General features: G+C 45.4%; 1 protein-coding gene and 1 pseudogene across 2 annotated transcripts in view; both read right to left on the bottom strand.

Annotated features, from left to right (window-relative positions):
* Positions 1 to 856: 856 nt before the first annotated feature.
* Positions 857 to 20,392, bottom strand: part of PRKDC (protein kinase, DNA-activated, catalytic subunit) — a 179,206-nt gene continuing 159,670 nt past the window's right edge. Inside the window, exons 73-86 of one of the 2 annotated variants that reach the window (XM_036437275.2) lie at positions 19,785 to 19,945; positions 17,361 to 17,572; positions 14,231 to 14,318; positions 13,982 to 14,125; positions 9,836 to 10,040; positions 8,367 to 8,434; positions 6,887 to 7,107; positions 6,487 to 6,579; positions 4,703 to 4,792; positions 4,431 to 4,502; positions 3,574 to 3,775; positions 2,808 to 2,996; positions 1,823 to 1,962; positions 857 to 1,214 (exon numbers count right to left, since the gene is read on the bottom strand). In XM_036437275.2, the coding sequence (XP_036293168.1) occupies positions 1,010 to 1,214; positions 1,823 to 1,962; positions 2,808 to 2,996; positions 3,574 to 3,775; positions 4,431 to 4,502; positions 4,703 to 4,792; positions 6,487 to 6,579; positions 6,887 to 7,107; positions 8,367 to 8,434; positions 9,836 to 10,040; positions 13,982 to 14,125; positions 14,231 to 14,318; positions 17,361 to 17,572; positions 19,785 to 19,945 (2,090 nt within the window). In that variant the 3' untranslated portion in view covers positions 857 to 1,009. Of the gene's footprint in view, positions 1,215 to 1,822; positions 1,963 to 2,807; positions 2,997 to 3,573; positions 3,776 to 4,430; positions 4,503 to 4,702; positions 4,793 to 6,486; positions 6,580 to 6,886; positions 7,108 to 8,366; positions 8,435 to 9,835; positions 10,041 to 13,981; positions 14,126 to 14,230; positions 14,319 to 17,360; positions 17,573 to 19,784; positions 19,946 to 20,392 lie in introns of those variants that run through there. The other variant, XR_006741597.1, reaches the window with a different exon arrangement.
* On the bottom strand, positions 10,877 to 13,169 carry LOC118718541 (annotated as a pseudogene).

The raw sequence follows: 20,392 nt of genomic DNA, 5'->3' as shown, positions 1-20,392 counted from the left end.
TGTGTGGAGGTATTTGAGGAGGCTGAGACTGTGAGTGAAAAGCCATTTTTGTATTTCATAATTTGATCTTGTTCTAAAATGCATGTTTTCTCTCCTAATGAGGAATCCATTTCATATAAAGATTTTCCTAGAACTGCAATGCTAGTGCTGTCCCTGTAACCACACCTGGACACTGAAGCACCCTGAGTCTACCTTCTTCCCATTGGGGAGCAGGGGAGCAAAAGTTAGTACTAAGACCAAGTGTTTTTTGTTGTTGTTGTTGTTTTTAATATATTTTACTGATTTTTTACAGAGAGGAGAGAGAGGGATAGTGTCTCAGAAACATCGATGAGAGAGAATCATCGACCAGCTGCCTCTTGCACCACCCCCCTCCCCACTGGGGATGTGCCCGCAACGAATGTACATGCCCTTGACCGGAATCGAACCCGGGACCCTTAAGTCCGCAGGCTGACGCTCTATCCACTAAGCCAAACCAGTTTCGGCAGACCAAGTGTTTTTAGAAATATTTTTTATTGATTTTATAAAGAAAGGAAGGAGAGGGATAGAGATATGGAAATATTGGTGAGAGGGAAACATCAAATACAATCATTTCTAACTACAATAAGCCACGGCTTTCCCTGTGTTTGTTCCTGTACCGCTGCTCTAAGGCATCGATCGGATCAGTCGTGCTGTGGGCTGTACGCTCAGGCTTAGTGATGCGGCTTCTGGGTGTCATTTCCAATATTCCGTAATGACCAATGCGACACGGATGTCAGTGAACACTATACCATTTATTAACACGGCTGGTGTGTCTAAGGCACAGCACTTGTAATGGCTATAATCTTTACACGTGTATGAGCCTGGATATACATTTTTCTATTAAATGTCTATGATATGCTTAACCCAATCATTCTTCATTTCAATATTCACTTATTCATCATGATCTTTTCTTCTCTTTAGTGCTTCAGGCAAACGGGCTCCTGTAAGGCTAAACGTTTTCCTGTTTTCTGCCTGTTGGCTCCCCGAGACCTCACATCCAGGGCTCCCACCCTTCCCACGTTCGGCCAAGGATGTTGGGGTCCGTCGCCTGGTCAATCAAGCACTTCACCTGCGCCTCTTCCGAAAGCCCGCTCTCTGGTTCTCGGGCGCGAACGTTGTGGTCCTTGTTTCCTCGTGCGACAGCCACAAAGTCATCAAAGGCCGGTTCCTTCTCATGGCCCAGACGTAACTCATCGCTGGGAAAACAGCAAACACACACAGAAGCATTAACCACTCACTGTTTGCCCTTTGTGGCCTGCGGGCCTGGCTGTCAGCCTTCCCTCTCATCACTTAGAGAATGTTTCTGTTGCTCAGAACCTTGAAGTCAAGAGACCCAATTTGTAGAAAAACAGAACCTGAATAATGCTGCTGCTAATGTGTGTCTATAGGCTTCCGTGCTGGTGTGTGCTTTCATTTCTCGGGTGAACACTGAGGTGACAAACTGAGGAGTCAAACGGAATTTCACATTAAATTCCCGAGGAGCTGCCAGGCTGCCCTGCTCTGCGGCAGCTGCACCATTTCACCTTCCTACAGCCACATGCACCCGGGCTCCGGTTGCCCCACAGCCTCGCCACACTAGCTGTGCGTCACTGTTTTCCTTCCTGGGTGTGAAGTGGCATCTCTTTGCGTTTCTCCGGTGACTAATGATGCCAAGATTCACTAGGAAAGTGAGGACAATGGGGCTCACACCACAGGCTACATGTCAGGTCCTTAGCACTTTGTACAGTCTGTAGTAATTCTTCAGGAAATGCTAGCAAGCTGGTGTTTCTGTTTTTGTTTTTCCCCCCACAAATGATAATCTTACCAAGTAATAACTGCTGGATTGGCACCTGCTAACTTTCTCTTAGCATAATTTATTTTCTGCCGGGGATACCAATTTTTTTCTGTTACATTTATTTCTTGAATCCACGATCCTCCTTTTTTCAGCATTTTCTGTTCAAAATTCTGAAGGAAAAGAGCATGATTTTCTTTGCTTATTACAGCAGTACCTTTGAACACATCCAAACAGATAAAACAAGTAATGATCTTAAACTACACAGCTCCGTGCCTGGGAGCAGCTCCGTGGTTCTCCATACAGATTCTCATGGTGGTAACACACAGTGACCGTGATCTTGAGGAACATGGTGAGGCTTAAAACATCACTCCTGTCCTAACCCATGTGGCTCAGTGGATAGAGGGTGGGCCTCTGCACTGAAGGGTCCCGGCTTTGATTCTGGACAAGGGCATGCTCACGGTTTCTAAAGGAATTCCCAAGCAGACAGCTTTGAAATGGTAGCACAGTGGGGACCCCCCCTCAGTGGGGGTTGTGCAGGAGGCAGCTGATCAGTGATTCTCTCTCATCATTGAGGTTTCTATCTCTCTTACTTCCTTCCTCTCTAAAATCAATAAGAATATATTTAAAAAAGAAACATCACTCCCTATGTAAAGGGTGCCATTGCTAAGCTTCATTCCCCTGGGACTGTGCAGTAAAGAACCCTCAGATTTAAGGAAGCACTTTGTCTTTATCATCCAGGAAGGCCTCATGAAAGTCATCTCCAGGAGAAACTAAACCACCATTAACGGGTTCGTCCTTCCTCTCTCAGTTAGAAATGCACTCAATGGAAACAGTAACTGTTCAAATAAAGGTTATGTTTCTTGTTTTCAAGCCAAATGATTTCCAACTGTTGATTTCATGAAATGCTCTACAAGATCATGTGAATATTTATTTCAGTGAACACATTCTGCTGCATTTCCATCGCCTCAGTCACCAGGCGTTACAGCACAGTGGCGTCACAGGGAAGCAGCCCTACCTTCCAGTCGAAGGAAGGCTCCTTGACGAACACGTCCATGGTGGTGGTGAGCAGGCCGGGGTGCGCGCGGAAGGCTCTCAGGGCGTGCACCATGACGCTGAACATGGCTCCTGTTTCTCTCATGGGCAACATCAGGTTGGTGAACTGGCGAGTCAGGCGAAAAGGCATCAGCTCAGGGACTGGCAGAAACTGAAGTGGAAAACATACACACAAGAAACAGAATATATTCGCTAGAAATCTAAAAGTAACAGGCACAAACCCAGCATCTTCCCACGGTTACTATTCTCATTTAGTGAGAGTATGAACTCCTCTTTTCTCAAAATCAGATCACAGATACGAATGTACGTGCCCACGAGCAGCCAACAGTCATCCCTGCAATGCAACCCCCTCCACGCAGTCCACGCGGCCTGAGACCTAGGAGTGCGGATTAGGACAGAGTTCACGCCGGAGGAAGCACTGGCATCATGTCCTGCACAAGACATGCCGCCTCTGCAGCTTCATGAAACTCCCTCAGACTCCTCCCTTTTTATAGGAGCACATTTTATCCTTAGTTCTGATGACAATTTGTCGCCACACTTTGCCTAACCTGTCGGCACCAGGTTGAGAACATCCCTTTCTCCAAGGAAGCGGAGAGTAATGTTCACGACAAAGCTGACCCCTGACCCAGCGGTCACCGCTTCTGTGAAAACGATCCATTCCCAGAGGCGGTCCCAGCCCTGAGCCACCGGGAGGTCAGCCAGGAGCAGGGAGAGCGGGGGGAGCCCACCTGCGTAGCGGATCCAAAGGCATGTCCAAAGTCAATTCCGACCATGCCACCTGTCTCCATGTTCACCATGAAATTGTTCAGATGTCTGTCTCCGATGCCCAGAATCCAGTGGCTGATGCACACCAGGGCGTGAGAGCTGGCAAAGTGGGAGCGGAGCGCCAGGAAGGCCTCCGGGCCCGTGCTCATCTTCAGAAAGGCGCGCCTGGGAGAGAAACACAGCTGGGGCCCCCGCTGTGCTGCCAGCGCCTGGGAGGGGGCCCCCGCTGTGCTGCCAGCGCCTGGGAGGGGGACACAGCTGTGCTGCCAGCGCCTGGGAGGGGGACACAGCTGTGCTGCCAGCGCCTGGGAGGGGGACACAGCTGGGGGGGCGGTCCCCACTGTGCTGCCAGCGCCTGGGAGAGGGACACAGCTGGGGGGGCGGTCCCCACTGTGCTGCCAGCGCCTGGGAGAGGGACACAGCTGGGGGGGCGGTCCCCGCTGTGCTGCCAGCGCCTGGGAGGGGGACACAGCTGGGGGGGCGGTCCCCACTGTGCTGCCAGCGCCTGGGAGAGGGACACAGCTGGGGGGGCGGTCCCCGCTGTGCTGCCAGCGCCTGGGAGGGGGACACAGCTGTGCTGCCAGCGCCTGGGAGGGGGACACAGCTGGGGGGGGTCCCCGCTGTGCTGCCAGCGCCTGGGAGGGGACACAGCTGTGCTGCCAGCGCCTGGGAGGGGGACACAGCTGGGGGGGGTCCCCGCTGTGCTGCCAGCGCCTGGGAGGGGACACAGCTGTGCTGCCAGCGCCTGGGAGGGGGACACAGCTGGGGGGGGGGGTCCCCGCTGTCTGCCAGCAGGGGATACAGCTGGAAGTATACTTACTTCAAGAGAGCAGCAGGCACTTTACTTTCTCTTTTTCTGAAAGATGTGACTGTCTCAGTATGACTGGCTCTCCTAAGATTGAACAAAAGAAAACATCTGAGTAGAACAAACTTCTTGTAATGGGAAATTTAAAATTCTTGGTTTACACTGAAGATCAGATATCAGGTAACCAGATTCTGATGATTTCTCTGAGGTAAAACCTCCGAAGGAACAAAGGTATACATGCAGCTTGGAGAAGCACGCACCAGTCACGAAAGGAAAGCCGCACTTACTTGTACATGAGCACGTAGGCGCCCGGACCCCGCCTCCCGGACGTCTTGGCCAGCCAGTCCCTGTACTCGCACGGCGGGGCTCGGGGGTCACTAGCAGACAGGAAACAGGGTCAGCGTGGGGGAGAGTCAGCATTATGTGCTTTTAGAGGCAAAGACTACCATGAATCCATTGAGAAACAAGAGGCAGGGAAAATTAATATGATTTTTAATCATATTTAATATTAACACAACCCATGTTACTCTGGATCTAGAATGTCAATGTCATTATTCATCCTTAATTTCTAAAGAACCCTGCCGGGACCGGTTTGGCTCAGTGGATAGAGCGTCGGCCTGGGGACTGAAAAGTCCCGGGTTCGATTCCAGTCAAGGGCATGTACCTTGGTTGCGGGCGCATCCCCAGTAGGGGGTGTGCAAGAGGCAGCTGATCGATGATTCTCTCTCATCGATATTTCTAACTCTCTATCCCCTCTCTCTTCCTCTCTGTGAAAAATCAATAAAATGTATATTAAAAAAAAATTTTTTTTTCTAAATAACCCAAGCTATTTCCTGTGTAAAAGTTTAGGCACCAAAACAAACAAACAAACAAACAAACAAAAACCAAATACAATAATTTTCCACATCATACAGAGCGAAACAAGATGACCTCAACGTAAGTGTCTATGACCTTGGCATGTGTTCTAGAATCCTGTCCTGGAAAAGCACCGTAACAACAGGGGACGGTACCGCATGCAACTTATTAACACAGGCAGCCATGTTACATGTCAAACAAAACAGCACAAACCACGTGAAGGCAGGAGAGTCTGTTGTCGTCATTTAAAACCTGCCTCATGCTTTCACCATTCCCAGATCCATATGAAACCCACACTAAGAACAATAAAGTATTTTCTTAGAAGACAATGGATTTGAATTGAACGTGAAAAGCTGTCTTCAATGCTTCCTTGGCAAAAGGCAGCATCGGGCAGCTGGAAATCATGAGATATTTGTATGTTTAGCCACTTGGGGGGGGGGGGGTTTGTGTCAAAAGTTTTAACAAATTTTCCTAAAAAATACCTAAAGATAGAATGATTTTGCAACGTATTACTTAATAGTTCGATCACTTAAGTTGAATCTTTTCTGAATTGCTACTAAGTTAATTTCATAAATGGACACTTCATTTTCAACTCAGTGCTCTCCTAGTTGCAGCTGGGGTGAAAATCCTGTTTGGAAAACCTGTAACATGTAAAGAAAAGATAGCAATGGTTTTTAGTAATGGCGGTGGACATGCCTTGTTTTAAAAGGGAGAGGAAAGGAGTTTACACATTTCCTATTTGAAAAGCACTCTGAACTCTGTTGATGCTTCCCTTGCACACATCCATCACTGTCCCACCTCTCGAAGGAGGCGTGGGAATAGGAAAAGTGGGTTTGAAACACGGCCCGTCAGTACCTGGGCCAACTCTGGAAAGTACTGCTCACAGCTTTCCTGTCTTCTAGATAGACAATTCCAGACAAAGGACTCAAAGGATGGGAATTAAAAGTTGGTAAACACTGTCCTGTGTAGCGACTGTTACCCACAAGTAAGAGTTTGATCAAAATGATTCATTTTACAGGAACTATTCCTGCCTAGTGACACTATTGCTCCTCTCAATATACTTTCAGGAAAGAATGAGAGTACAATGAAGAAAAACAGGTCTGTTTCTTCTTCCTTCATTCTACAGCTTGTCATCAGGGAGAAGGTTATGTCCGGGGAGCAGCAGCTGGCTGGGGGCACCAGGGCAGGGCTAGGAAATACTGAGATTCCCCGTTACCTTGTATAAGCTGCTTTCTCCTCTGGTGACATGCTACTCAAAAGAAGTTCCTTTAAGGTAAAAGTATTTTCAATCCATTCAATTAATCCTAACCTGTAAAGGAGAATAAAAGGTTTATGAATACAAACCAAACCGTGCTTTCTTTACTAGAAAAAAAGTTCTATAGAATTAAAGCAAAACAGCTGTATTTTTCTTTCACATCAATTCTTCACTTACTTTCTCCACATTAAGATAAAAATCATAGGTTTAGAGGTGTTTACTAGTTCTGGCTACGTTTCTGACTATGTGAAATCTAAAACACTGAATTGTCCATCTCAGCCAATGGAAGCAAGCACCTGGCTCCGTGCCGAGTTCCCATGTACACAGATCTCCTCTGGAGTGACCACCCCAGCGGTCCTACCTGGAGGTCATGGGTATGACGTGGTACGTCTGCAGCTGCAGGTTCCTCTGACTGCAGGCAGCGTCTCGGCAGAGGATGACGTTCATGACCTCAAACAGCTGCTCGACGCGCTGGTCCTGCCGCAGGTCCTCGCCGCCCTTCACCAGGAAAGGGTAGTCTCGCTCGTCGTGGCCTCGGATGATGATGCGCTTTGGTTTTCTGATAGAAGCCATAGTTTTCACCTTCAAAAAGTAAGAAAATACTTTATTTTATTTTATTTATTTATTTATTTTTTAAAATATATTTTTATTGATTTTGTACAGAGAGGAAGGGAGAGAGATAGAGAGCCAGAAACATCGATGAGAGAGAGTCATCGATCAGCTGCCTCTTGCACACCCCCTACTGGGGATATGCCCGCAACCAAAGCACATGCCCTTGACCGGAATCGAACCCGGGTCCCCTCAGTCCCCAAGCCGACGCTCTATCCATTGAGCCAAACCGGTCTCGGCTATTTTATTTTATTTTATTTTTTAAAAATATATTTTATTGATTTTGTACAGAAAAGAAGGGAGAGAGATAGAGAGCTAGAAACATGGATGAGAGAGAGTCATCGATCAGCGGCCTCTTGCACAACCCCGTACTGGGGATGTGCCTGCAGCCAAGGTACATGCCCTTGACCGGAATCGAACCTGGGTCCCTTCAGTCCCCAAGCCGATGCTCTATCCATTGAGCCAAACCGGTCTCGGCTAAAAAGTAAGAAAATACTTTAGGTGCAGTCTACACCATTGAGGGACCAGCACATCACATCATCATCAAAGGGAAAAAGTGCTCGCTGGTGTGGCTCATGGCTGAATATCGCCCCAGGAACCAGAACCAAGAGGTCAGGGTTCAGTTCCGGGTCAGGGCGCATGCCTGGTCTGCGGGCTGGATCCTCAGTAGGGGGCGTGCAAGAGGCAGCCGATCAATGAGTCTCTGTCATCATTGATGTTTCTATCTCTCTGTCCCTCTCCCTTCCTCTCTGACATCAATAAAAACATATTTAAGAATGGGGCTGGGGAAGGTAAGGCTGGTAGGCACACATTGCTCAGAGAGGTCTCTATAAAAAGAGATAATCAAGGGTCAGTAAAATATCTGTTACCTGTTCACACCATACTACTGTACCCACATAATTTCATATTCCTCGTTAAAAGAATGTCCTCAGTAACAAGCAAGACAAAACTTTCTACAATTACTTAAATCACATATATTTTTAAATGGTGGATACACATATACAGTTTACCCTTCAAGTTTATTATGTCCTTAAATATTATTGCATTAAAACATTGGACACATTACGAAATTCAGTAAAGAATAGGATCAGAAAAACTACATACATTTTAGACCAACATAGGACATTAATTGTCTTTTCTCTGGTACACATAAATCTTCTCAAATCTGAAGGACTAACCGCACACACTAACAAGCCTCACTCTGGTGACTGGCCCCCAGCACCGGCACCTACCCGCTCATCGAACCCCGCGATCCGCGCGTGGTACTCCGGCATCGGCTTCCCTTTGCCGTCGTACTGACCTGGGACAAAGCAAGAAAGCCTGATTTAGATGGCGCTTGTTACAGATCCCTGTATCTGAAAACAGCTGCTGCCCTGCCAGTGTGGCTCAGTACTGAGCATCGTCCCGTGCACTAAAAGGCTGCCAGTTTGATTCCTGGTCAGGGTGCATGCCCAGGTTGCGGGTTGATTCCTGGTAGGAGGTGTGCAGGAGAAAGTCAATCTCTGTCTTGCTCTCACATGGGTGTTTCTCTCTTCCTTTCCCTCCCTCTCTCTCTCTAAAAATCAATAAAATAAAAAAAACAAAAACAACTTTAAAAATAGTTGTGATCTAAGTAGAAAGTTAACAAAATTTCTTACTAAATGTTTTTATTTAAAGAAAATAAATCAGTTTGGCTCAGTAGATAGAGTGCTGGCCTGTGTGATAGAGTGCAGACTCCAGGGCCCCAGGTTTGATTCTGGTCAAGGGCACATCCCCCACAGGGAGTGTGCAGGAGGCAGCTGATCGATGTTTCTAAATCTCCATCCCTCTCCCTTTCTCACTGTAAAAAATTAATAAAATATATTTTTTTTAAAAGAAAGAAAATGGATTTTAAAACTCTATTATAGGGGTAAACAAAAGTAGGTTTACAGTTGTGCAGTATGCAGTTTATTTTGTGTTATTACTTATTATTTTATTACTTATTTGTATTACCACTAGAAACCTACTTTTGCCCAACCCTGCATTTCTGATTTTGACTAAGGGAAGAACTTCAAACAGGAAAAATGATGCACTGCGATAGAGCACTGTATAATTTCAATGAGAATCAAGTTGCATACTAAGAGGCTTTCGTCTCAATTTTCTTGAAACTGCCTGTCTGCAATACATAGCTGTTAATAAATAACAAAGAAAAGTATTTCTCCAAATTTTTTAATATTCAATGGATATAACCATATTAAAACATTTTTTTTTTTTTTGGTCTGGTGAATTCCAGGACAAAAAACATGAAATGTACAAAAATTGTCTTTGAAAAATGCTGTGTTCACATCTGACCAACTTGTCTTTATCCTCAATGTCACAATTCTTCTTCTCAAAGGTAAGTTATTTATTATTATCTTGCCACTTTGAATGGGTCCAGCATGTACATCCCAAGAATGGATTTGCATTTATAACTAGATTCTATTTCTGAGGAAAAGGAATTCAGAAGCACAGCATGGGTAGGTTTAGAAGAAAGTACATTATCATTATTATTAGATAGGAATCTGAACACTTGTCATAACCAGGAATGTAAGAAAACTATAATCTAATTAGACACTGAATAAAGTATACCGATTCATAGTCATGCTAAAAATACAAGAAGTTAAAATAAAAATCACCGTCACAGGTTCTTGCTAACCAACACTCTTCTCCGTGGAGTAGCTGTGCCCTTCCGGAGCCCGCTTACCAGGAATCTCCAGCTCGTTTCGGAGGAACTCGGCTCTGAAGTCACTCATCCAGGGTGAGCACTCTTTCAGGTTCCCGGGGGGCTTGGAGTCGTCGCGCATCTTTGAAAGCAGAGCGTTGGTGATGTCACTGAAATCATGAGGCTTCATTCCCGGAAGCTTAGAGCCTCCGCTCCCAAAGTGCTTATCAAATTCTCTTCCAAAAGCCTGAAGGGAACAATAACGTCTCTTGAATATACTGGAAGGGAAATCTGAACACTGAGACAGGCCAGGCCATGCACCTGCACAGCTAAGATCAGGACCGCACCGGCACAGACGGCAGGGAGAGAACCTGACACATAGAGAAAGCACAGACCGCTCAATAGTGACCATTTCCACCTGCTCCCACGTGCCCAGGGACTTACAGAAAGTTCTCTCCGTTTTCACCAAGAGCCTATGTGGGGCTTGAGGTAGCCTATCCACTGGCTGGAATGAGGATTAGGGATTTGGTAGAAAAATACCCAGCTTCTGATTTTTAAAAAAGGTAGGGTTATAAATCTCTGTATTTGATTATATGACCTATATTACTAGGTTTCACACCGTATCAAATCTTCCTGTCTCACAGTACTGCACTAACTGTCCTATCCCCCGTCACTCCTTGGCTTTATAACCTCTTCTGAGGAAAAGGAATTCAGAAGCAAAGCATGGGTATGTTTAGAAGAAATTACATTATCGTTATTATTAGACAAGAATCTGAACACTTGTCATAATCAGGAATATAAGAAAACTATAATCTAATTAGACATGGTATAAAGTATACTGATTCATAGTAATGATGAAAATATGACAAGAATTTAAAACAAAAATAACTGTCAAAATCCTGACATTAAGTTAGTGCAGTACTGTTTGACGTACTGCACTAATTGTCCTACCTCCATGTCACTCTATTGTTTTATAACCTAGCACGGTATGCTTTCAATTTATAACGCTCCAAGAACAGCTGAAAAGATCTGAATTTAATTCTTCAAACCTTGAGTGCCTACTATGCGCTGGGCATAGTGCCTACTATGCGCTGGGCGGTGATTCTGCTGGATCGGAGATACATGAATGGTGCTACTGAGGGGAGTTTTCCTTCCAAGTGGCAGGAGGGTGTTTGCTGGGGATAAAGAGAACCAGTTTCTCCTCTACTCCTACCTCCTGGGGTAGGTATGGAACCCGGGCCCTGAGAACAGAAGCCGTGTCTCTTCTGACAAGGACTGCCAAAAGCATTTTCTAAATACTGGAACCTGTTCCACAATCCACATAGTGATTTGTCTTCAAGGAGACATGTGGCCAATATGAGAGATGCTAACTGAAGTTCTCATGAAGATCACTATTGTACCCCTGGGCGCTGGGCAATGTGCAGAATACAACAGGAAAACGGCCGTCCACCTCTGCCTGCACTGTCCCACTCCCCAGCTGCTCGCTCCAAGGTCGAGTGAGGGAGACGTTAGCTGTCACATGTGACCCAACCACTGTGCTCACACACTGAACCTGGCTGGACAGGCTGGCCACTGCCACAGAATAGAGGTGGGAGTCCCTGATCTCAGGGGGGCCTAGACGGTAAGGATTACAAGGGAGCTCTGCTTATTAAATGGGACTTCCATCTCTTGGATGCTGTCGTGGTCCACAAGGACTGAATTTGGAAATGGGAAGGGAATCACTAACCCAAATGCCAGGACACAGAGCAGGACAGACATGAGGACATACTGCTTGGTCCTCGGAGCGCACAATCTCTGGTCACTGTGGGGTCAAAGCCACCAGCTCATTTCCTTGCTCTGCTGGAGGTAGCCTGTCCCTGGGCACGAGGGGCAGGGCATGCTGTCCGCCCAGTGAGCTCCACGTATGGGAACTGTTCCCCCAGCATACCCTCTGTCAGCTTTCAGCTGCTTGTAGGAAGCAGGCTGAGCAGAGGCCGAATGCAGGGACGTTGGAAGCCGCCCATTGTCCTCACTAGCAGAGAGGTGCCGACAAGGAACTCAGAAGGCTGGAGACCTTGAGCTCTGAAAGGTCAGAGCTCTGCACCCACTGTTTGGCTGAGACAATGGGAGCTGAAGCAACTTCCACCTTTTAGTTTTATGTAAATTCTTGCTGACTGGCTGTTATTGGAATTGCCTGCCTAAGGGCTATTGGTGTATCCCAAAACTTGAATGAAAGGATGGCAAGGCCAGAGGGAAGCAGAGTCCTTCCTCTTAAGCTGGGCTCCCGCTGGCCCCCAATATTTCCAAAATAATATTTTCTAGTCTCTTTCATTTGCGTATGGCCTCCTCCAGCACCCGAACCCTGAACCACGTGGGAGGGGGAGGGAGGAGGGGAGGACACGACACTTACACAGAGACCCATGACTGGGATGTGCCACCTGTCCGTCCTGCCTTTTGGGTCCTCAGAGCATGTATGATTTCATCTTGACTTTAAGGAGATAAACCCCTGGTCACATTTAGACAATGATAGTCCTGTAGATTCTTACATTCATTCATAACTTTAACTAAAACTACCCAAAGTAGGAATGACCCACCAAAATCTACCTCTACTTACCAGAACTATCCCATTCCTGCATCTAATTAAAGATGCCTATTTCACACACACAACAGTACTATAGGAAGTGAAAAGATGAAAATCTCTGTCCACAAGTCTAATTTGAGAGACATAAATTAAAGAATTAAAGATACATATGGCTGTAGCCAGTTTGTCTCAGTGGATAGAGTGTAAGCCTGTGCACTGAAGGGTCCCAAGTTGAATTCTGATCGAGGACACATATTTGGGTTATGGGCCCAATCCCTAGTAGAGGGGTGTGCAGGAGGCAGCCAACAGATGGTTCTCTCTTCACTGATGTTTCTGTCTCTCTCTCCCTCTACTTTCTGAAATCAATAAAAAAATATATTTTTTAAAGATAAATATGATTTTCCACTCCTGAGGAATTTTCCAAAAGAACCTGTGTACTGATGTACACAGTAGCACTATTCCTAAGAACTAAGAACTGGGAAAAAACTAAATGTCCATCAGTTGATGAAAGGATAAACAAAATGTGGCATAAAGTGGAATAATATTCAGCAATAAAAAAGAGTGAAGTACTGCCCAGCTCATTTGGCTCAGTGGACAGAGCATCAGCCTGTGGACTGAAGGGTCCCGGGTTTGATTCTGTCAAGGGTACATGCCCAATCACAGGCTTGATCCCCAGTAGGGGTGTGCAGGAGGCAGCCGGTCAATGATTCTCATCTTTGATGTTTCTATCTCTCTCTCTCCCTCTCCTTACCTTTCTGAAATAAAAACATAAATAAAATTTAAAAAGGAGTGAAGTACTGACACATGCTACAACATGGACGATTGCTAAGAGATGTGCATGTAGGTGGTTCAGGCAGCAGAGAGGAAGGAACACCTACCTCTTGGGGACAGCAAAAGAAGGAGGTTCAGAGACGGGCTCTGAAGGAGAAATGATGCAGACACATCTCTCAGGGTGAGCTGTCCAGCTGGATGGGTAGGTGAGAAACTCATGCAGAGGGATCAACAGGCACAAGGCATGTGGTGAGGAATCTGGACATGGCAAGGCTCTTTATCTCCACTTGTTCTAAGAGGAATTTTCTAATTCACTCCAAACTGAGGTGGGAAGGTTCTCTTTCTTTAAACTCTAAACATCTTTAGAAATAGGTCTCACATATCGCATCTGTCCTTAGGCTACAGTTCTTTACATACAGTATCTGCCAACAATCCCTTTGAATTGTTGAGAAAAATGGGGTCAATCTTCTCTTTGTATCTCCCATAGCACCCAATGGAGTGCCTTGAACAAAGGTAAGTCTCACTAATGGTTAACCTATATAAAATACAAATACTTATTGATCCAATATTCAAACCATTCTGAGACTTAAAAATATTAAACTGCATGTAACCTTCATATCTAAGAATCTGAGCATGAAGAACACAATGTAATCAAAACCCCAAAATTTTACCTACTGACCCCCTTTGCTTTATATGACCTAAAAATATGCCATTAATATTTCAGAGAAAGCATCGGATCTAAAGACAGTTTACAAATTCAACTGACATTTTAAAGCCAGAATTGCTAACAAACCAGCAAACCTAAGTACTGATCTTCACAATGATTCTATCATAAAGGTGGGCTGCATTACCCATACCTGAACAAATTTCCTTCTAAAAGCGCCGAGGCCTGGAGCCTTTGAGTCTCCCAAGGCCGCATACATCCTTTCATACATCTTTTCAATGTTTTTTTTATTTACGGGGCTTTTTGATAATTCCACTTTGATATCATCAGTCCAGTCCTGTGCAAGGGAAAGAAAAAAAAAAAAAAGAGACAAATCAAGCTGGATTGTTAGATTTTATCTACGTAAGTTCTATGTTTTATGTGTTAGAAGATGTAATATTACCTTAAAGATCATTTCTGGATTAGAGAGTTGTTCTAGTGCATTAATAAAATCTTGAATCACTCCTCCTTGATCCAACTTACTTTTAATCCTATAAAAAAAATTACCAAGTTTAGGTAATCAAACATCTCCCATAGATCAAGGTCTATAATTTATAATTATTTTTACTTACATATAAAACTTAGTAGAACTAGGGAACAAGCAATTTACACATTCTATCTAATCTACAATAATAAAAGTGTAATATGCTAATTAGACCGAACAGCTGAATGACTTCATGATGTCATTCTAGAGATCCTACCAGATGAAGCTGTGGAGATGGGCCCAAAGCAGAGGTGATTAGGGGTGATCAGGCAAGCAGTTAGGGGCGATCACGTAGGGAGGTGAGCAGTTGGGGAGGATGGGGCAGGCAGGTGAGTGGTTAGGAGACAGCGGTCCCTCCCTGGAGGGGTCCCGGATTGCGAGAGGATGCAGGCCAGGCTGAGGGACGCCCCCACTCCCTGTGCACAATTTTTGTACACCAGGCCTCTAGTATTAGATAAAGAACAAAGTATGTACCATAGTCCCCTCTTATCCACAATTTCTGTGGTATCAGTTTTCCAGGGTTATCAGTGGTCCAAAAATATTAAGTGGGAAAATGCAGAAACAAATCATACGTTTTACATCGCATGGCATTCTAGTAGTGATGAAATCTGGTGCTATCCCACCTGGAACATGAATCATCTCTTTGTCCAGCATATTCACCCACTTCATCTCATCACTTAGGCCCTGTATCATCTCAGATTATCACCAAAAAGGTGACTACAGTACAATAACATATTTGTGAGAGAGATCACATTCACATACATTTGTTACCATATGCTATTATAATTGTCGTTTCATTATTATTGTTGTCAATCTCTTAACGTACCTAATTTATAAATTAAACTTTACATAGTTATGTATCTATAGGACAAAACAAAGTATACATAGGGTTTGGAATAACTGCAATTTCAGGCAGCCACTGAGGGTCTTGGAACATATCCCTCATGAATAAAGGAGGACCAATGCATTCTATAAAGAGTTGAGATTCTTAGATAAGATAAAATTAAATTGTCTAGCAAATAATGTCAACATTTTGATGAATACAATTTGATATATACAGTTCTGAAGTTATGTTAGGAAAAAAAAGGCCACTTTCTCAAAATTTTAAAACATTTTCCTTTCTTTCTTTTAAACTAATCATGTTGCAGCTGACTCTGCTGAGAGGGCGGGGGGGGGGGGGGGCACCAGCAGTGGTAGATGGTGTGTGCAGAGCCAACCCATTGACTAACCATGACAAAAGCTGTGCCTAACTCTACTGTCTTCTCAGAAACAAAACACTAAATAATATAGCAAGTCAGCTCCTGACAACAAAAAAGCTTTTGATAGGGACTGTCTACTAAGATACCATGCATTTATAACATACTAGTGGCCCAATGCACAAAATTCATGCACTGGGGCGGGGGGGGGGGGGGCTGTTTCCCTCAGCCTAGCCTGCAACCTATCCAATCTGGGACCCCTCGGGGGATGTCCGACTGTCTGTGGAATCAGGCCTACACCAGCAGTCGGACATCCCTCTCACAATCCAGGACTGCTGGCCACAACCTCTCACCTGCCTGCCTGCCTGCCTGCACCTAATGGCTTCTGCCTGCCTGCCTGATCACCCCTAACCACTCCCCTGCCAGCCTGACTGATGCCTAATTACTCCCCTGCTGGCTTGATTTCCCTTAATTGCTCTCCCCTGCCAGCCAATTGCCCCCAACTGCCCTCCCCTGTTGGCCTGGTCACCCCTAACTGCTCTCCCCTGCTAGCCTGATCATCCACAATTGCCTTCCTCTGCCACCCATTTTGTGGTGGCCATCTTGTGCAAGGGCACGACAGTCAATTTGCATATTACCTCTTTATTACATAGGATTCTTGCAAAAGTATTACACCATTGCTAATTATATCTCCACTTATAATCAACCGAAGAAGTGGAAGGAATGACACTGCAGACAGCCTACTGAGTCCTAATTAAGAAGAGGGGCTTCCTGGATATTTTCAATTAAAGAAGAATTTCAAGAACTGATTTCAAAAGCATTTCATTCTACCCTAATAGCATAAGGGTAGAATGATCTATGAATAATATTCTAAATTGAAATGTATTTTAAAACAGAAATTCTAACAAACAACATACCCAGGGTAGGTACATTTAACAAAGATCTCTAAGATTTTCTATTCTTCAGTGAAAGCTCTAATTAATTTGAAGACAAATATAAGCTTCCATGTGTTTGCTTTCACCATACACATCCTAATAAAAAAGTAACATGCAAATTAATCATCACTCTGTGACAAAATGGCGGCACCCATAGCAGCCAGGGCAGATGCTGGCAACGTCACACCGGCAACGCAAACCCAGAGTCCGCTCCTTGGTCGTGGAGGGAGGAGAGGGTCCTCTGTCCAGAGCCCAGACAGAGGAGGGAGGGAGGGAGGGAGGGACCTCCAGACTGAGGCTGGGCAAGCGATGCTGGGCTCACAGTAACAAAGCCCAGCATCCCCGCCCAGCTGCACAGAGGGAGGGGAGGAGGGACCTCCAGACTGAGGCTGGGCGAGCGATGCTGGGCTCACAGTAACAAAGCCCAGCATCCCCGCCCAGCTGCACAGAGGGCGGGGAGGACCTAGAAAAATGGATCTCCCCAGGTCCTGACACTGTGGGAGCCCTATGGGTGCCGGGGTCCTCTGCTTGCAGCCCCCGGTCAGCCTGGTAGCCCGTCACAGACTGGAAGCCCCCGGGCCGCAGTGTGGATGCGGCCAGCGTGGTGCTGCGGTGGGAGGAAGGGCGACGCCTGAAGCGCAGCTCCCATGGCAGCTGATGCGCACCGCGCGGGCAGGGAAGCGGCATCTGGGAGCCCAAGCACCCACGTACCTGAGCTGCCAGGTGTGGTGGGCTGGGGCCCCGAGGAGACCCAGCACAGCACCTTCCCAGAGACGCGCAGAGGGCGGGGAGGGGCTCTGGCTAGAGGCCTGGTCAGTAATGCTGGTCTTTGCAGGCCGTGCTGAGGGACACCTCCCCCTCCTTGCACCCCCTGTGCACTGGGCCTCTAATGCCAACCCAATTTCTCTGCAATGTCACCTTGCCACAAACTCCTTATTCCTATGGCCAGTAGAAGTGTCTCTGAAGGAATAGCTTTCACTGCTTATTATGAACGGGTAGACGATGGCCTGGGGGTAGTGATCGGCGATCTCCTCCACGGTGTGCTGGATGGCTACGGCCTCCTCCTTGTCCAGCAAGGCCAGCATGTGGCTGATCCAGCCAATGAACTGCCAGCAAGGAATGGAAGAGATCTGAAACACAGAGAGCTGTAACTTAATGAGGAATAAAAATTAAACCCCTTATTAAAAAGCAATGTGTCCAATGTAAGAAGTATATATACTTATAGTGAGAAGCATCAAAACAGACAAATATAAAATACAGTCCTCTCCCCTCAGCTCTCTCTGTTCCTGTTCCACTGAGAACCATTCGATTCTCCCAGATATTTATAGGTATGTGGACACACATATCCTTTCCTTACAAGCCTGGAATCAGACTAGGCATACTGTTGCTGGTTTTTCTTAGATTTACTTCATTCCTTTTAACTGCAACATAGTATTCCATTTCATTTAGCTACTGCCCTAAAATGAATTTTTAAAGTATTTTCTAGTTTTTGCTATTACAAATAATGCTACAGTGGACATCCCCATTGTATGTGCACTACATATCAATAGAATAAAATTCCTAGAAGTAAAATTACTGTGTGAACATTAACAATGTAAACAACATTGCTAGCTCTCTCTCCAAAAAGACTTTTCAAATCTGCACTTCTAAACGTGAATTATGCCATGTTGTTTTGATCACTATGGCCAGCTGGTACTGGAAGTATCAGGGGGACACTTTATAAAGTGTTGATTGTCTAAACCACTATGCTGTACACCTGGAACTAATACAAAATATTACTGAATGTAAACTATACTGGAAAAAACTTCGGACACAATCCATTTTTTAAAAAATTCATTATTAATCTGAGAAGGGAAAAATCTAATTTTCATTTTCATGTTTCATTACTGATAAGGCAAATCAGCTCATAACAACAAAAAAGCTTTAACAGCCTGTCTATGTGTGTTGCCTCAATAATCACGTGTGCATTTCCTGTAAACCACTCTCGACTGTTCTATTTATGGTGTCGAGTGGGCACCTCAACCTTGTCTCTAATACGTACTGAAAACATTTCCTCCCAGTTTTTTAAACTTTGGATATGGAATATTTTCTTTTCCTGCATAGAAGTGTCATATCATTTTTCTTCATGGCTTCTGGTTTTTGTTTCTTTGCACCAAGACTATTTTCAAAATTTATTCAAAATTAAAATGCTTTTTAAGGTGTTAATTTTAAGATAAAATCTGACATACTTGGCATATTGGCATGAGTGAATGTGGGCAAGCTCCCTAACTTTACCATAAGTGAGGGAAGAGCAGGGTGTGTGAGCATAAAACGTGTCAGAATACACAGCCCTGGGAGCGCACAGCGGAGGTGAGCTGCCCATCTCACGTGTATCTCCAGTGTCATAGCATTGGCGTAATCCTTCATTTTCTCAAAAAGTGAAAATGCTATCTTCATTACATATGTAAATAAAATAATTTAAAATGAAATTACAACTTATTCCTTCACTTGTCTTTAGGAAAAGCACAGCTGTAGTGCATTTCTAGAGCTAATCCGCTGTTTAAGACCCACTGACTCAAGCCCACAGCCCCCACAAGCCCACCGCTCCCCACCCACAGGGCCGGAGTGGGGAAGCCCTGACCGGCCTGCGTCTCAGCTCAGAGGCCTCACTGTTAAAACCCCACTAAGATGGCTAGTATTGTATCAGTGTTTCAGTTATCAGCTCATAAGTTCCCTATTTTCAGTTAAACGTCTATAAAGGTCAGCAAGGAGCCCTCCTTTTACAGAGGTGCCTAACAGACAGGAAGGCAGCAGGATGACGAAGCCCAGTATGGGGTGCGGACAGCAGGGACATACAAGCTGGTGACGAGAACATGTGTGGGACTGCAGGCTGCTTCTGTGCGCCCACACACGCGAGCTGCACTCGGTGAACTGGATGCCCCTGGGTCCCTCTGGACTCGGTGCTACTGCAGGCACCACAGTCACCTGGGATGGGATGCAGCTGAAATGGAGTCCTTTCTCCTTGGACTAAGTAATGCACTGAGCACAGGCACTAACAGGTATAAGACCACAACTTTGTCTTTACCGACAGTGAACTGTACTCCAGAACATTCCCATCTCTGTCCCAGATATACCTACCTCCTCCTCTATTTCTTGGGGTCCTTGTTCAGAGTTATCACCATCCACTAAGGAAAATGGGTAAATGTGAATACTCCTTTATACAGTTTTAAATTACCCATGTTCTTGGAATGCAGCAAAATTAGATGCTTGTTAGGAAAAGCTAAAATATATGCATTATACACATTAATGTGCTTGGATAGAAATAGGAATATGTCTTGAGGGTCCACAGACTAAGACACTCACCTCTTTTGCCATCAGGCTCAGCGTCTCCTCTGGGTGCTGCTCTACAATCTGCAGCAGCCTGGGGAACTTCAGCCTGGCCTCGTTGGAATGTAACTTTAAAGCTTTCAGCATTTTGTCCACCACCAGGGCAGGATACGTCTGCAGTTCTGCGGACTCAGTAACTAACATGGACAGGGATAAAAACAGCCCTGGTCAATATATCCACTTACACACAGGTTACAAATGTAACATGTGATTCTAGTTTCCCTTTTGGCTTATATTCTGTAGTATGTCATTTTTCCTCCCTAACTTCTGTAAAAGACTGGAAGCAATTTTGGACTACACATACAAGTTCCCACCTCAAAACTGAATTTCCTATGACATTCCCTTCTGCAGGAAGCACTGTCTGCTTCCGGGGCTGGAAACATCGGGGGCAGCTGCCGAATCCTGAATTAATTCCAGGAATACATAAGGCCAATAATACCAAACAAGCAGAACATGCCAGTGGAAGTGAAGTAAATGGAGAGCTGGAAGGCAGCTTGACCCCAGGATGGAAGATGAACAGGTCATGGTGCTTGGAGATGTCATTCCCTCTTAAATAGGCAAGACTTTCCTCATTAAAAAAAAAC

This window comes from Pipistrellus kuhlii, unplaced genomic scaffold (assembly GCF_014108245.1).
Source record: "Pipistrellus kuhlii isolate mPipKuh1 unplaced genomic scaffold, mPipKuh1.p scaffold_m20_p_14, whole genome shotgun sequence".
Taxonomy (NCBI): domain Eukaryota; kingdom Metazoa; phylum Chordata; class Mammalia; order Chiroptera; family Vespertilionidae; genus Pipistrellus; species Pipistrellus kuhlii.
The sequence above is the reverse complement of the archived record's forward strand: the minus strand, read 5'-3'. Positions and strand labels throughout refer to the sequence as shown.